The sequence below is a fragment of the Mixophyes fleayi genome, chromosome 2, assembly GCF_038048845.1.
Source record: "Mixophyes fleayi isolate aMixFle1 chromosome 2, aMixFle1.hap1, whole genome shotgun sequence".
Lineage (NCBI taxonomy): Eukaryota > Metazoa > Chordata > Amphibia > Anura > Limnodynastidae > Mixophyes > Mixophyes fleayi.
This window is the reverse complement of record NC_134403.1, coordinates 40,592,847-40,610,722: the sequence shown is the minus strand read 5'-3', so window position 1 is coordinate 40,610,722 and position 17,876 is coordinate 40,592,847. Positions and strand designations below refer to the sequence as shown.

Sequence of the window (17,876 nt, the reverse complement as noted above, 5' to 3'; positions counted from 1 at the left end):
TTTCCCTCTCAAACTTTGAAATTTGATATTATCTGGAATTATAATCAAAACAGTAAACTAATAATTTTCCTCAAAAAATCCCTTACTAAGCACTCTGTTAGATTCATCATCACTCAGTGCCCCGCGTCCACAAGTCCATTGCAAATAGTTTACAAAGACAAACCATCTCTATCTTGCTTGAGAATGTTCTTCCACGTGTACAGTAGCCTGGGGCGTACTCAATCAAGCAGGGTCACCTAAAGTATACAAGTAACTAAATACTCTTCTCGTTGTATTGTTACAGCAAACTTACCTAAAAGGGAAAACGTGTGCCTACCGTACATGGAATAGCAATGATTACAGACATTACATGCCATGATGAAATGTCAGGACTCTGTGTCCATATAAAGATAAATAATCACTTAATAAAATAGGGCATATTTACTTCTTTTTATCACTTTAATAAACCATTATATATCTGTACAACAGATACAGTGGCTATAACAAGTATCCACCCTCTTTGGCATTTTTAAATTTTCTTCTTACATTATGGAATCGATTTATTCTGAAATTCTTTCCACTGATCGACACTAAATACTCCAAGGTCAAATAAGAAAAAACTCAAATAGATTTTTCATAATTACAAACAACAAATACAACAAGGAGGATGGATGTAATTGATTATTGTCTAATACTTGGCAGAGGCACATACAGCTGTGAGTCTATTTGGGTAAGTCTCTACCAGCTTTGCAGATCTGAGGGAGGAACTACTAAAATGTACTTTTTGGGCGCTTTTCAAATTGGAGGGTGAAAGTTCAAACCACTGGTGATGTATTTTCTAAGGACCAGGTCCCCTTCCAAAATAAATTTATAATAGTGTACCCATTGAATAAATTATAAAATAATAATGCCCCCGTTGAAATGCATGCAAAAAATATTAATTGCATTTGCACCCAACATGTTGTTTCCGTAATCAAATTCGGCATTCAGGCAACATTTGCACCTAACTAAATCAGCCCCATTATATGACTTATCAGGGAAGACATATCCCATTTTCGATAACAGTGCAAGGTCAGAGAAAATAAGAGTCTAAGTCATAACAGTTTGACAGGGTCAAAGTTCATGTCTGAAGTCACTAGATAAGATTGTTCTCATTAATACACAAAGGGACAGGGTCTTCAGAGACAGTGACAAGGATTTGTGAAGTGTAATTTCACTGAATCGATAATAAGGGATCTAAGTCAATAATAATAGACTCATGCATAATTAGGACTAAGGGGGAGATTCAACTCAGAGCAATGTCTCGGCCAACTCCTCGTTGTCCGGCTGTACACATTACGGTAAGGAATCCCCGCTAATTTTCTGCGCCCCCCGATGGGGAGGATGAGCAGATATTTCACGTAGATTTGTTCCGAAGTCACATTACGCTGATTATCTCCCCTTAAAGAGTCTTTTCAGTATAAAGTCAAGAGAATTGAAGGTGAATTATTTGCAGCAGTAATTATTTACAGTTATTATTTCCATCTCGAAAACATGTCACTTACATAACCCAAACCAGGAGGGAGCATGTAACACCCTCCTAGCTGATCGGGGATAAGAATATCAGACAGGTGGCACCGGGGAGGAAAGTTATAACAAGTGATTTATGCCTGGAAATTGCTTATTTCAATCAAACGTGGATTTTATCATCACCTTTATCTAAGCACAATACATTATTATGTTGGCTCAAGATCATTTCCCTACAGGCGATTCATTTGGGTTGGGGAGTGTCATACTTGCCAACTCTCCCGGAATGTCCAGGAGACTCCCGCATTTTGGGGGAGTCTCCTGGACTCCCGGGAGAGTATGGCAATCTCCCACATCTGCATAATTAGGGCCAAAATACTGCGATTCTCCGGGAATCGCGGCATTTGCATCATTACGTTACGGGGGGCGGGTCCAAAATTACGCGATTTTGTAGCCCCGCCAACCTCCCCCACAGCAGCTCCCAGAAGGCAATGGCAGAAAGTTGGTAAGTATGGAGTATCAATGAAACCCGAAATGTGAATGAGTTCTCTGTACAGCGCTGAGGAATCAGTGGCGCTATAAAAATAAATGGTGATGATGGTGATGAAATGAATGTTTAGCTAAAAGTAAAGTTAAACCCAAATTTACCTTAGCTGCTTATAATACAAATAATTAATGCCTGTCATACATGGTAGAAAAGCCTTGTGTACTCAGATCCATTCTATTTTAAATCCAAATCTGGATTACTGGTATACAAAGGGCCTCAATCCAAATCCAGTTAAAAGGTACAAATTTGCACCTGAACCCACCATGTCGCAATGTGAGGGGTGCAAAGGCATTTTTTTTAACATGTTAAAAAAATACTGCTTGCTTATGCATGTAGCACACAAACACTGGGCAGCTTTATTTTTACACTGCTACTGAAAGTTGAGCTAGGACGCCCCCCCCCCCCCCCCTCCAAATCTAAATCTGTCTGCAAATTTTAAACCCCCCCCCCTGCAGTTTAACTTAATTTATTCCTATCTCTGAATGAGGCCAGAATGCCATCATGATACATGGTACATGCGGTGAACTAGCTTTTATGTTGCATCCCTTTGATCATGGCTTACAGATGTTCACTACAATAGTATATTAAAAAATGGATAAATATATTAAAAAGTTAATTGAGTAATTGCCAATGACCAGCCAAAATTAATTTAGCAGTTTCATAATGCAGACATCAAAGAGGGGATGTGATGTCTATTTATATTAATAAAACGTTTTGTTCTGCTGGAGCCGAGCTAGATAAATGGATCAAATCTCGGATGCACAACCAGAGGCTGCCTGATGCCTGTGAGGTAATTTATTACAGCCCAAAGCAAGTAGGACTGGGGGCGCTGGGAGAGAAATACTACAGTAGTATTTCTGTCACCAGCCTCCCTCTATCTGCCCTGTTCCACATTGTCACCTTGTTCCCACTACTTGGACTGGTAAGTTGTTGCAGGAGAGGGCTGAGGGTGAGAAATATGCTACAGGTGAGGGGTAGGTGGAAGAAATGAGTTACAGAGGTGGGAAAATGTGTTACAGTGGAGACATGGGTATGAAATGTGTTACAGAGGTGAGGGGGAGGGTCAAATGTGCCACAAGTGAGTAGTGAGGGCCACAAGTGAGTAGTGAGGGCAAGAAATGTGTTTCAAGTGTGAGGGGGGCTCAATAGTGTTATAGCGGAGGACCATGACATGCCCCCTATGTGATGCGGACACGCCCCTAATGTGGACACGCCCCCTCCCGCACATTCATTACCTACATATCTCTCACACATGACTGCTTACCTCTGGTACTCCATCCGACATGCATCAATCGCACCAACAGTCGTCAAATCCAAGCTGGAATTGTACATCCTGCTGGATCTCTCACTGGCACAGTTCAACTGCTTCATTACAACTGCACGATGTACTCTCATCTACCCTCTTAGCACTGTCACTTGTCCCCCTGTGTGTGTCTCTCACCTGAACTCTCTTGTGGGCACCACCCACATTCCAACTAAGATATATTATACTTCATTCTCAATTGATTTTCTCTTTTATATTATGAGGAAAACTTTGCATTAAACCCTGTCAGAAGATACTGGGCCTAAATCATTACGGCGAGTAAAGCAAAAAAAAAAAAAAAAAGCAGCAATGTTTCTTCTGGACAAACCATGTTACAATGCAATAGGTGCACATAAGTTAAATACTGGCTGTTTTTTTTTCATGTAGAGCACAGATACTGCATGATTAAATACTGGACATATATCTGAGCTGTGCGGCTACAGTCTGCCTCTGCAAAGGCCACAGAAAAAGCGCATTGAGGATCAGAAGCTGCGGTCACCAAGCTGTGCAGAGACTGCAGACAAAAAACGACTTACAACCTAAATTTAGATTCAGGTCATATAAAGCATAAGAATAGCCAACTTGCTAATACAGCACACTGTAAATGAAACATGCTCCTATAAACAAACAAATGGAGCTTGTGCCAGTGAGGATGGTGTGTTCTTTGTTCTGGAACAAATGCTTTTATTTTTCCTTTTTACAAATAATGGTATGCCTAATTACCTGATAAACACTGTTACAGCCCATCATCCACGGTCAGACTACAGCATACCATGGGCAATGCATGTTCACCTTCGTTGACCAATGAGATGTGGCTAAGTGGTTAGCACTTTTGCCTCACAGCACTGGGGTCATGAGTTCAATTCCCGACCATGGCCTTATCTGTGTGGAGTTTGTATGTTCTCCCCGTGTTTGCGTGGGTTTCCTCCGGGTGCTCCGGTTTCCTCCCACACTCCAAAAACATACTGGTAGGTTAATTGGCTGCTAACAAATTGACCCTAGTCTGTTTCTGTGTCTGTCTGTGTCTGTGTGTGTGTGTGTTAGGGTATTTAGACTGTAAGCCCCAATGGAGTAGGAACTGATGTGAGTTCTCTGTACAGCGCTGCGGAATTAGTCGCGCTATATAAATAAATGGTGATATTAATAACAATAAAATGTCAGTGTTGGATTAGTTGTGGGACACGAGTGCATTTTATAACACTGTTTACTGATGGCTCTCCCCCCACATCTGTAGCAGAGAGGGTCATGAATGCCAATAGAGACCAAAAAAGTCCAAAGTATTAAGTGCTTTAAACTTCTTCCTTACTAAAATAAAATTGCAAAAAAAAAACAAAACAAGAACTCAAATGACCTCATCTCACTCCGGGGGATCAATAGAACATATGTTTAGAGCAAATGCTATTCAAGCTGTTTCCTATTTGTGCTGTTTCAGCACAGGGCCCGAGATATGAAGGCGAGTACCACACGCTGCCAAAGGAGGTAGAACTATGCAATACTTCTCTTTTTAGGAATGTGCAGCCTTTACAAAGCAGAAGGCAACAGCACTGATTTAATAACAGGATTTGAGAGCTCTTACACAAAATTTCTTGGTAATTAAAGGAAATATACCTAAAATATCTGCATTCCGTATATTTTACTTTTCACTACTGAATTTATATTATCAACAAAGTGAAACGGTGCCCACTGGTGAAGTATTAAATAGTGATAACAGTAATAGCGACTGCATCAGATCCCATGGGTTCTCACTGTTACCCCAATATGCTACATAGGCCGCGGGCTGCTGGGTTCTCTCTCTCTCTTTGGGATCACAGAAATACCAGTATGGAAGGCTCAGCAATTACAGGAGCCGTGTGTGATGACTGTACCTCACGTCAGGGCGGGTGCACGTAGTCAATGTACAGTAAGGGCGAGCCAAGCCCGAGCACAGCAGTTCCCAATTCAAGCTTTGGGCATCTCAAAGGTATGTGCCGAGTGATAGTGATGACGTATGTGTGCCGAGTGATAGTGATATGTGCCTAGCATGTGTATACATGCTAGAACATAAGTTTGCAATCAGCAACTGTAAAAATGCATATATTTTATGGAAGACGAAAAATATGTTTTGACATTAACAACTATAGGCCTGATTTATTAAGGATCTTAACTTAAGAAACTTCTTATTTAAGTCTCCTGGATAAAACCATGTTACAATGCAAGGGGTACAAATTAGTTTTCTGTTTTGCACATAAGTTAAATACTGACTGTTTTTTCATGTAGCACATAAATACTTGATAGCTTATTTGTACACTGAAATTTAAAGTTTATATTTGTGTGCTACATGAAAAAACAGTCAGTATTTAACTTATGTGCAAAACAGAACACTAATTTGCACCCCTTGCATTGTAACATGGTTTTGTCCAGGAGACTTATACCGCTTTCATACTGCCGCCCCGGCAATATCCCGGGTTTTTCAAGCCGGGTTTTTGCCGGGGCTCGGAGCGTCCCAGCTCAGAAACACCATTCATATTGCACCTCGGACCCGGGAATTTCCCGGGTTGACCCAATTCATACTGAACAAGTCTGTGCCCTGGCAATTTGTGGGAGTCATCACCAGAGCAGTTTTCATTGGCTGAAAAATGGTGATGTCATTGAAAGGTGCCTGGTTTTTTGACGCATAAAGATGATGCCAAAGTGGGTGGTGATCCTCCAGAGACAGGCAGACAGCCAATCAGCTTGTTTTCTGTGCAACCCGGGTTGAAAAACCCGGGTTGCACCATTCATAGTGCAGGCAACCCGGGTCCGACCCGGGAATTACCCCTTGATAAATCCCAGGTTGAAGACCCGGGTTTTTAGACCTAGGATTTTTGACTTGTACCATTCATACTGCACCAAGACCCGGGTCGTTTGAGCTCGCCCCGGCAAAAACCTGGGATTTTGGTGCAGTATGAATGGGGTATAAAATAAGAAGTTTCTTAAGTTAAGATCCTTAATGAATCAGGCCCTATATTATTAACAGGTGATATTAATTGAATATTATTATTTTTTTTCTGTTGTTTCTTTTGGGACTTTATATTCCACATATGTTTCGGACGTACGCTGCAGTGTATTGTCTGTTCGAGCAGAGCATACCTAGACCCATATTTAACAACAGACCTATCTTTAGATCCCAGGTGAACACAGACGTACTTATGCCTGATTTACGTGCATTTTTTTAAAAAAACGCAATTTACGATCGTCGTTTTGTGGGCCTTAATGCATTAGGCCCTATGTGTTTACTCTTAAGTGGTCTTTTTTAGTCATTGGGGGGAATTCAATTGCCCCGGAATTAGCACAGCGTTAAAGCCATTACCGTTATTACGCTAATTTTAACACGGCTTTCTGCTCGCAGCTCCCAAAAAGCCGGCGTTGAAACTAACGTAATAACAGTAATTAAGGGAATTATTACCGTAATAACCGTAATAATGCGCAGGCCGAGTTACTTTTACCAGTAATGCGGCCAATTGAATTCCCCCCCAATTGTTGCTACACAAAAAGAAGAAAAGTATCCTAAAAAAAAGTTATTTCAGTGGTATGAGCCTATTTTGTTAACGTGCCCACTTCATCATGGGTTCATTATCTCAGCATTTACCAAATCCACTTTACCAACTTAATTTTAATTTATTTTTTTTCTTACACTGAAGGAACTGGGCTACTTTGGCTCAAGGAATTCATCTACATTTCCTCTTGTCCAAGGTATTAAGTCATTTCACATATATGACACACACACGAATACACATATGTAGACATAACTTACTTTATATCCACAGGTTCCATCATACTCGTCCACTGGCTCTTAATGTGCACAAAGAAAACATTGGCTTGTTTAGTGTTTCACAATTCCTCTTGGATTCTTTTCTGGATCCTGCGACACTTTCCTGACCTGACTGATATTGTGTGCTACCTAACAGCATACATCTTGCCTTAGATCACCATGCTACTCCTCAATCCTCTTCATGCATGCGATGATAGTACGGGCTTGTTTGTCTCTTCAGACACAAGAGGTTCAAACAATCAGAGTTCAGCTCTTCTGACAGTTCACATTTCCATCTCTCAACTTCCCTTAGCTAACAATACAGGATATTATTCTGGGTGTTGCTTATTTTTCTTCTCTTTCAGCCAATGTAGCCGATTCACAGAGTGGAATTCGACTTGTTGCCTATCCACGAGGGCCAATCTGGACCAGGACTGCAGTAACAACACATCTGGAACAAGAGAAGAATAGAATATAAAATTCTTAGTAAGCACAAAATAAAACCGTGTAAAAATTGTAATTGTCCAGGCATAAAAACTAAACTGTGCAAAAATTAAATTCAGCAAAATCTCTCTCTCACACTAATACATACTTACCATTTTTATAATCTTCGATTCCGGGAGCCTGTGGGGGAGGTGGGCGTGACAGGGGTGGGGCTCCAAAATGTGCGTCATTTTGGACCCGCCGCCAATGACGCAAACGGGTTTGAAAAAGTGGGGATGTTGCTTATAGCAACCAATCAGATTCTAGTTGTCATTTTGTAGAATGTACTAAATAAATGAAAGCTAGAATCTGATTGGTTGCTATAGGCAACATCCCCACTTTTTCAAACCCGCAGCTTAGTAAATCTAGCCCCCAGTGTGGACATGACAGCCATCACTCATCTGGCTAGCTTTCAAACCAGAAATACTTGCTGCCCGTTTAAATTTTAAAATGAATCCACCATAAACATCAGGTACGTAATGTTGGCCAATATTTGACAGAACTAACTGACAAATGTCAAATGCAGTCATTCAGTTACATTCCCTCGAAAATTCCACACACAAATCAAGTAGAGATGTATCGCAGATCATCAAGGTCTACATCATGGATATGCTACTGACGGGCCTGTGGAAGCGTCTACTGTTAATATTTTTCGGGTGATGACGTTTGCCTGTTGACATACATGTGCACACGTTCTGAAATAGTTTTCATGCTTTGAGCAAGACTTCTTGAAATGTATTTATTGTGCCAAATGCAAAATTAATCAAAAACACAAATGATTTTTATGTGCTACTCAGTAGCTTAACACCTAAAAAAAAGCAAAGGCAGCGAAGGAAAGAGAAAGACTGGGAATGAATGGAGTAGACCCAGGTACAGAGTGGAGGCTACTTGCCAACATTCCCAATGGAAAATTACAATTTAGGCCATGACCCAATTTGGTCAAACCACGCCCCTAGCTGCCAAGGCCCTTTCATTTTGGTAAAGATCACATTCAGGCAGGTTGAAGCTCTGCCACTTTTAGAACAGGAAACTTGGGACTGCCATGGGAAAAACAGGAATGTTGGCAGGTACAAAGATTGGTCATAAACAAGTTAAAAAAGAACAGACAAAGAGACCCACTAGAAAAGGCAAAAAACGAAACGAAATGAGACAGGTTGTGGGGTGTTTTATGCCTGTTCATGAAGTTCATCTAATCTGTTTTATTGCACAGTTTAAAAATACACAGTGAATTGAAAACTACTAATAACGACATGGTATACAAGAAACAAAGAATTCAAAGAAACCTTAATAGGTTTCAACAAGAATGGAGCTGTTGTATTAAATATACTACATACAAGAAATTTGTTTTCCTATATATATATATATATCTTGTATAAGACTTCTCAAATATAATATATGATTAGCTGTTAAGCGGTACTAAACACTTTGGCTACTTGTCCCACGTTACTAAATAAGGGCCTGATTCATTAAGGAAAGTTAACTAAAAAAAATTGAGTAAGTAGTCTCCTGGACAAAACAATGTTACAATGCAAGGGGTGCAAAATAGTTTTCTAAGTTGCACATAAGTTAAATACAGTCTGTATTTTCATGTAGCACACAAATACTTGATAGCTTATTTGTACATTGAAATTTAAAGTTGATATTTGTGTGCTACATGAAATAACAGAAAGTATTTAACTTAGGTGCAAAATAGAAAACTAATTTGCACCCCTTGCATTATAACATGGTTTTGTCCAGGAGACTACTTACTCAATTTTTTTTACTTAACTTTCCTTAATGAATTAGGCCCTAAGACTTCAAAGATTTTGATAGACGTTTCTAATGTTTCATACAGGTACATTTATATATCATAATTGTGCACCATGCATCATAAACCAGGTAGCAATGGAACAAACAATAAGTCCTCTGAACATATAATAATAAAAGGCATAGTATATCTATGTGTGATATATCTCCTGTATGTATGTAAAACATCTTTATTCCATAAAGGGTTCATGTGGCGTATGGATTAAGCTGCAGTGAGTCACGCAGTATTAGGTATGGAATGTATGTCTTCATACACCAGAGAGTGATATACAATATTTGGAGCAGATGCAAATAGCTTTGCTATGAATACCTCAAATTAAAATGCATTCCATAGCAATTTTCTTATTCTGAAGATGGACAAAACTGCATATGGTATATCCCACCGTCAGCTCATCTTTCTGCTAGATATAATTAGGCCAGTCCAAGGTCACAATGATCTTCTCAACTCTTATCACTATCTTACTTGTATCCCTACAGAAAACTAAGCAACACTGCGCTAATCCACAGCTACTAGAATATGTATGCATTTCATTAAATTGATAAACATTTATTATAGATAGTAGTAATATTGTTATTATTTATAATAATAATAATAATAATTATAATAATAATTAATCACATAGAAAATAGACAAGGTTCTGGAACACGGGGGTAGTTAAAATATGCTTGTTATGTTTAACATAAATCTGGTATCCGGCTTGTTTCACTGGTCTGTGCGTTAGCCTATAAGTAGTAACCTCTAACCAATCAGAGCATTACCAACGTTAACAAAATTTATTCCAACAATAACAACTATACCAACAAAATCTCGTCTTTGTTTTTAATGAGACAACCCCCTCGCACCAAATAGCATATTCGAAGAGGATTCTATGTCTTCCCAATGTACTCACCCCAAAATCTAGCCATTAAAGTCAGTTCTCCAAGAAACTACACCATGGAAATGAATAAAGCGATCAGTGCACGTGCGTCAGATTGATGACTGGACGGGCTGCTGTGCTAATATTTAACCACAGGCTTAGCAGGACTTGCAGTCCAACAACAGCTGGAAAGCCAAGGTTGCCTAACTATGCTTTATGGTAACCTAATATTATTAATATAATTTAAGCAAGAAATTTCCCAGAACCTCCATATCTTGTTTTGACTCAACAAGCCCCATCTTACATGAATGTATCACAAGCTATCATTCATTTTCAGGCAATCAATTATGATTTTAGACAGCAGGTGGCACTTATGTAAACTTGTTGCATGTATAGCCTTCTGTACAGTAAGCATTGTGAAACTAGCCCCAGGCTGGTCAACATAGTGCTGTTACCACTATGAGGGCAAGAGGGGACTGCAAAAATGCCACACACTGAAAAGCACTGGGTATTTTTCTAACATACTTAGGCTATTTGGGATGGGGTAATTAACAAATTTGGGATCCCTGGGGTGGCAACTTTGTCACTCTAGCGTTCCCAGTATAAAGGAAAGGGAACGCTTAGACCCTTGCCCATTCTACCAAAAGAGTGAAGATAAACAACACATGCACAATTTTAAAATAAACTTTAAACCCATTTTCATCCCTTCATTAAATATAAAATGAAACCATATTTCTTCTTTTTTGACCTGTCATAGTCCAAAGCTTCTTTTCTTCTTCATTCTTCACCTGATGTAGTTCATATCGGGAAAAAACTCAAACAATGACATATGTGAAATAACGATGACCGAGAGTAACCAAGAATCTCATTCGCTGCCAGTCAATCATAACTGGTTATCTGCACTGGTTATTTGGGATTGTCTGGTGGTGAATGGGAATCCCATCTCTAATTACTTTACTTCATTCGTTTATACTCTTTAATGGGGATTTTTGACGTTTTTTTTACCCCGCTGATGTGGACTGCATGAGATCAAGATCTTGCGGACTCTTGCCCACTATGCTTGGACCACTTGGATAGCAAGCTTGCCACCCCAGGGGTCCCAATCTTATTAATTACTCAAACAGCTTGGGGGTGGGGTGGTAAGATCCACAGCACTTTTCTGAGAGAGGGGGAACACTATATTTTGTGGTCCCCTCTTCCCTCCAATAGAGGTACCAAGCCTTGTGTTGACCAACCTGGTGCTGGTATTCATTACAGCAGGGGAACCTTATGTTCATATCTACCTTTAATAGTGAAAACCAGCCCCAAGGCTATCTAGCCTTGGGGTTGTTTGAAGATTTGGGGAGGTGTCATGCAGCCCGTTTATTTATTACAGTGCACTGTGTGTAGCAATTGTTTTACGTCATGCCCCTCGGCACATCGTCGCTTGTGTAAACAAGGGCCTATGCTAACAACCAGTTGTCCCCATCCCTTCTATATACACATTTCTACAGTGGCTCAAATAGACCCAAGATTGATATCAAGATACAGCGGTGCATAAGTCACCCAGTGGATGTAGTGTGTATTGCAGCGTGTCAGACATGAACCTATCAATGTCTCAGGTAATATAGGGGCCTTTGTCAGGATGTGAGGACAGTTATAGGACGACACATCTGTATAGTTTTCTGTGGACAGGTTACAAATACAAACGTCAGAAGCCAAATATTGGAAATTGTTATAAAATTTCTATTATTTGTTGTTTTTTTTACAGAAATATGCTTTTCCTGTCCTTATAAGTATATCCAATCAAATTAGCCAAAGTGCAAATTTAACCACACATGGCTGTCAAATGCATTGCATTATATACATTTAAATATAATGCTGTGTAATTACGGTAAAATCTGTCCCTCAATAAAGTCACACAGTTAATATTAATAATGGCTATTAATTATATTTTTACTTTTTTTAATATACCAACAAATGCTCATTTTATTTACATCTCGCCATTATAATCAATAGCGGTCATTTTCCAGTACTGAAAAGTGCTATTGTTTTTCCAAAACATATGAATTGAACTTGCATCAAAGAAACTGAAGGTTGGGTTCATATGTGTGTTAAATATTTAATATCACGAGTTCACAGGTATACAGAGGAAGTAGAATGGTCACACAGTTATTGAGGCAACATAACTTTACTGCGACAGTAAAATGTTTCTATAACTTCATCATCATCACCATTTATTTATATAGCGTCACTGATTCTGCAGCGCTGTACAGAGAACTCATTCACATCAGTCCCTGACCCATTGGGGCTTACAGTCTAAATTCCCTAACATACACACACACAATGACAGAGAGAGAGAAACTAGGGTCAATTTTGATAGCAGCCAATTAACCTACCAGTATGTCTTTGGAGTGTGAGAGGAAACCGGAGCATCCGGAGGAAACCCATGCAAACACGGGGAGAACATACAAACTCCACACAGATAAGGCCATGGTCAGGAATTGAACTCATGACCCCAGCGCTGTGAGGCAGAAGTGCTAACCACTAAGCCACAGTGTTCCCCAACTCTGATCACTAATATGCGATGACTGGTTATATCCACTGTAACTTTAAATTCAGGATACCCAGACTATTCCACAATACAGGATGTAGAAGTGTGGATATAAAATAATATTTTTGGTTACAAAAATAAAACAATCCAGTTTTAATTGTTTACAATACCTTCATATCTAAATAATCAAAAAAGCATGTTAGTGAATCTGTTCTTTACTGTCAGACTGGTTATGTTGTAGAATTCTTAACCACAAGAGGTGGTGGTGGGATATTTAAGAACAGAATTAAAAAATGGATTGGATGTCTTTCTTGCAAAAAAAATTTAGTAAAGGATATTGTGGGAGTGATAAATCCAGTAAATTTATCCAAATGTCGTTTTTGGGTTCAGGAAGGAATTGTTTACCCCCGTAATATTAAATTAGCAACCACCACACTAGGGTTTTTCTATTGTATTTTTCTGGATCAACATAATTCAAATTCATGAAGTTCAATGGATGTGTGTTTTTTTAAAACTTTTGCAACTATGATCTCTTGTATAAAATCTCCCTAAAGTTGAAGTGAACAACCTGTCGCTCTCCAGCTGTGACTTTAAAATCCAGCAATCCTGAGAGGGATTTATGTGACTTGTAGTTCCCCTACAGCTGGAGACTCACAGTTGCATTTTATTTTCAGCCTACATATCCATATGCCTAAAACCCAGATGTGAGTGAAAATACAATGAAAGACTAGAAAATAATGCAATTGCACTCAGGATCAGTTATATCAGCCATTCACTTGCAAGAGGCTCTTCACATGACAAGGACAAAGTTGTATAAATGTAGAGCTATACAGAAAGACCTAGGTGGCAGCTGGTCATTTTAAGGAACAATGGAATAGGTAGCAGTTAAAATCCAGAAAACTAACTAAATTAATCCACAAAATTAGGTGCCAGAAATACATTATATTAGACTCCATAGCTACTGCACATGTATCCTGGGATTTATCCAGCCATGGACTGCACAAATCAGAAATAATTACCCAAATCACACTGCAAAGGTATTATACATAATGCATCTAGCAGTCTGCTATAACTTTGTTTCACAATCCTGGAGCACATAGGCTTTAGAAATTTAGAAAAAAAGACAAGATGGCAAATAAAGATCAACAAAGTGTCAAGTGAAATTCTGCCCCTAACCCCAATGAGTTACAGTGTGATTGTATTTGAAAATGACAGGAAGCTGTGCCAGGGAGTGAGTATAATTTGGATGCCAATACTCATGTAACACCAGCAAAGCTCTCCTTATCTACTCTACACAGCACCCAGAACATATTTTAGTATGACAGCAGCAGGGTGTAATATAATACACACATACAAGAAAAAGAGACCATATGCCCATATTAAACTGAGCTAATCACTTAAGAACAAAACACAGTCCCCGTTTATTCTAATATTAGACATCAGTCACTCCTATGAACAATGGCATGATAAGAATTTACATAACCCAAGCCAGCAGGAAAGATACTGATCATATTAATAGAAATGTACCAACAGCATTACCATGTGCAAATGAGTATGACTCTCTCACATATTGTTTCTATTAAAAAAAAGACCTCTTCTACCAGCCGCTTGAAAGAAGCAGTCATATGACAACCCTTGTAACAGACAGTAATTATGATCTGAACCTCTGGCTGTACTATCAGTCCCAGTGTTACTGACTTCACACTATTCCATGGATAATTAGAGCACTGAACTCATCACTGTGTAGAGCCAGGCCAGTGTCATGGGTTGTGCTGAGCTGCCGCATTGGGGAGTGAGTCAGGGGGTGGACTGCGGTTCTGCATCGCGCTCCAGAGCAGAGAATGGTCAGAACTCATTCAATGGACAGCACTGCCAGAATGACAGTACCATTACAATGATACACGGATTTCCCATTCACTTACAATGTAACAAGTCATTGTACTCATCCTAAGCATGTAACACAAGCTGTTCAGACTGTAATAAAACTAGCATGTAAAAGAGGAAGAAGGCTACTTACACGTTGCAGGCAGCAGGGTGACACTTGAGACTGCTCAGTGTTCCCAGATAAAGTGCACAATGACCGGGTTGCTCCAGGGGAATCCTTATTCCTAGCTCTACTGTAAAGTCAGCAGGTTTCCCACATACTGCTGCGAGGCTACTGCTGCACCAACAACGTATCCAAACAAGTCCAATGCAGCAGAAGCTATAGCTCCCCCTTCATGCATTCCCCTTAAAGCCACAGCTTTGCATTTCTTCTAGGACTCGCCAGTCTCTGTTGAGCTTTCTGTGTCAACGGAAAATACTCTTTAAATAGTGGAAATAGGAGTTCCCGTAAGGAGAGCACATCACTGCCCCTGGTACCGTTAGATGTGCCGGAGGCAGGTGTGGGCACTGAGCATGCTCAGTTGCTGACTGATGAGCACTGGCGGCCATGTTTAAGGGCACCGGGCATGCTCAGTTAGCACATAGAGTGGTAACGCCGCCATGTTTAAGTGAGTCGCTCATGCCCAGTTTAGTTTAGTTAGTTGGATGTGTGATGTGGTTTGAAATTGTTTGCCTTGTGTAACTCATAAATAATAGATGCTGAGAGATGTATAGGGGGCAAGAGAAGGGATCATATGCATTTGGTCGGTATTAAAAAATAAATAAGAACATTGTTAGGGACAGTTAATGTACTTTGTGCCTTTATTTTTATATTGTTCACTTTGCAGAGGACAACTAGGAAAAAATTATGCTATGGGGCTGGGGGCCAGGAGACCCCCTGTGCAGGTCCTATAATAGGCTACCTTCAGGGGCGCACGCAGGATTTTTAGGGGGGTTTCCCCCCCACCCAAGAAAAAAAAAGCAGCTCCGTTTCGGCAGCACTGTACTATACAATAGCCGCAGCGCTGTCAAAGAAGCGTCCGCGGCGGTGCTGTATACAATACAGCACCGCCGCTTTGACAGCGCCGCGGCTGCTATATAGTACAGTACCGCTATGTGGGACACTTCGTTAGCGGAGGGGAGGGGTTTCTGGAGACCCAGAAACCCACCTTGCGTGCGCCCCTGACCTTGACTGGGTCAATGGGCCTCCTGCATTTTTTTCCCTTTAAAAGGTTTGAATAGGCTGCGAGTCTTGCCCGCCCACTCCTGGTTATGCTGGTGTCTGAACTAAATTTGCATTAATTTGGGGGCCATATTGCTTCTTCTATTGTAATGTTTAAAGTAAAAAATAATATTTCCTGTCACCTACTCATATTGACCTATTAGTGCCATTTTGTGAGCTGGACCATTATTCATAAGAATACAGATTATGCTATTACTAAGAACCAGTGACGTGCCTGGGTGATACCTGTTTTATTTCACAATATGCTAAAATATGCTAGCAAGTTTCATTTTATTAATACAGTTCAACGCTTTTGTTATTTAGAAAAACTTCCTCTTTATGATAAATTGCTAAAAACAAATACTTGACAGAACAGGAAACAAACGGGCAGTTGAAAAGAAACCTGCTATAAAAGTAATGAATAATCAAATACTGCAATATAATCTGTTTTTGGAACAGCACATTTATTATAGCTGAAAAAAAAGTTAAGTGTCTTTGCGGATGTTATTTTTATTGCCAACAAAGCCGCCATGAGGTTAATCTGGCCCGGTACAGTAACTTCTTGGGGCCACTTACATAGTCGCCAAAGGGTGTGTGGCCACACCAGGTTGGTGGTTATTCCCACTACAATGGCAGGCCAGGACCCCCAGATAAAAATTGCCCCTCCTCGGCACCCCTGATTACCCATATTATATGTCATGGCCGTACAACAAATATGCCTACCTGTTACCTCTCAGAACTTGGAAATTGCTATTAAAGAACACCTCAACCCAACACTTAAAATTTATTTTTTGGCAGAGTTCAATAAGTTAAGATTAAATAAAGAGTACAGTTTAGCTGAGGCATTCTTCGGATTTAACAGGTCTCCTGGTTCTGGTCTCCTCTATGCTGCTAAGGGTTGGCATGTTTCAGACAGGCAGTGATGTTGTTACTGTCATTCTCCTGGAAATGGGAAATTCACTGTGTGTAGGTCATCAATAACACCACTGCCTGTTTGAAACTAGCTCTTAGCAGCATAGCGGAGAGCAATACCGGACTGCTAGAGGCACTGGAGGACCCACCGGAGGACAGGAACACTGAATCACTGGTAAATAATATTTTCAACTTAACATACTGCACACTACAACATTTTCATTTATTTGTGTAGTTTTGCTTTAATTTTGATGACGATGAGAAAAGTATGTAGTAGTACATACCAATCATATCTATGACATGAGTGGTTGACAAGCTAATAGGACATGAACTAATTAGATCATTTATTAATGCCAGATTCAAGACTATACATAACATTGCCAAAGTTAATGGGCAAAAGCATTAAACATGTTATATGTCATATGTTTTAGATGTGTGGTGTCTTATACAGTGGATTGGGATACTTTGGGATGTAGTTGGTTTTTTTTGTTTATTTCAACTATAATTTTTTTTATGTATATAACTGAAGCCTCTGTGAGAAAAGGGTAACTTGAGAGTAGTTATAAAGAGGAAAGAGAGCGTAATAGGCCACAATAAGGGACGGATGTAATTGATCGAAGCTTGTGGACACACAATAATTGGTCCTTTCAGCTCATACACTACTTGCCCTTTATACACAGAATATTCCAAAGCTTTGTCACTTAGCTACACAATTCACCTCAAATTTAGTCCTGACTTAAAATGAGAGGTACGTCCTTTTGTGTGGGATATCTTTGCCTTTTTTCACATTGCGCATACCCAGAAAGTGAACGTACTGTGGCTATTCAGACCTGCGGGAGGGAAGGGGGTGTTGTAACCTAGGTAATGTACAATAAGGGCGTGTATGGATTCAGACTGGGACATAGTCGCAGACGCTGCTGAAAAGGTGGTTTTATTTGCTGGTGGTCAGGGTCGATGTAAGCAGCGGATGATGTTGATGATGCTGATGAACATCCGAACTAGACAACCACTTGTAATTTGTGTGATGTTTGCAAATCATTCGCAGACGCTTATTGAGACTTTAGTAGTCTCTCAGCCATAGATTAGGGTTTGCCGA

General features: G+C 39.9%; 1 protein-coding gene across 1 annotated transcript in view; it reads right to left on the bottom strand.

Moving 5' to 3' along the window:
* SACS (sacsin molecular chaperone) overlaps window positions 1-15,160 on the bottom strand; it is a 58,387-nt gene extending 43,227 nt beyond the window's left edge. Inside the window, exons 1-2 of the mRNA XM_075198841.1 lie at window positions 14,801-15,160; window positions 7,108-7,555 (exon numbers count right to left, since the gene is read on the bottom strand). Of these exons, the coding sequence (XP_075054942.1) occupies window positions 7,108-7,130 (23 nt within the window). The 5' untranslated portion in view covers window positions 7,131-7,555; window positions 14,801-15,160. The remainder of the gene's footprint in view (window positions 1-7,107; window positions 7,556-14,800) is intronic.
* Window positions 15,161-17,876: the final 2,716 nt, after the last annotated feature.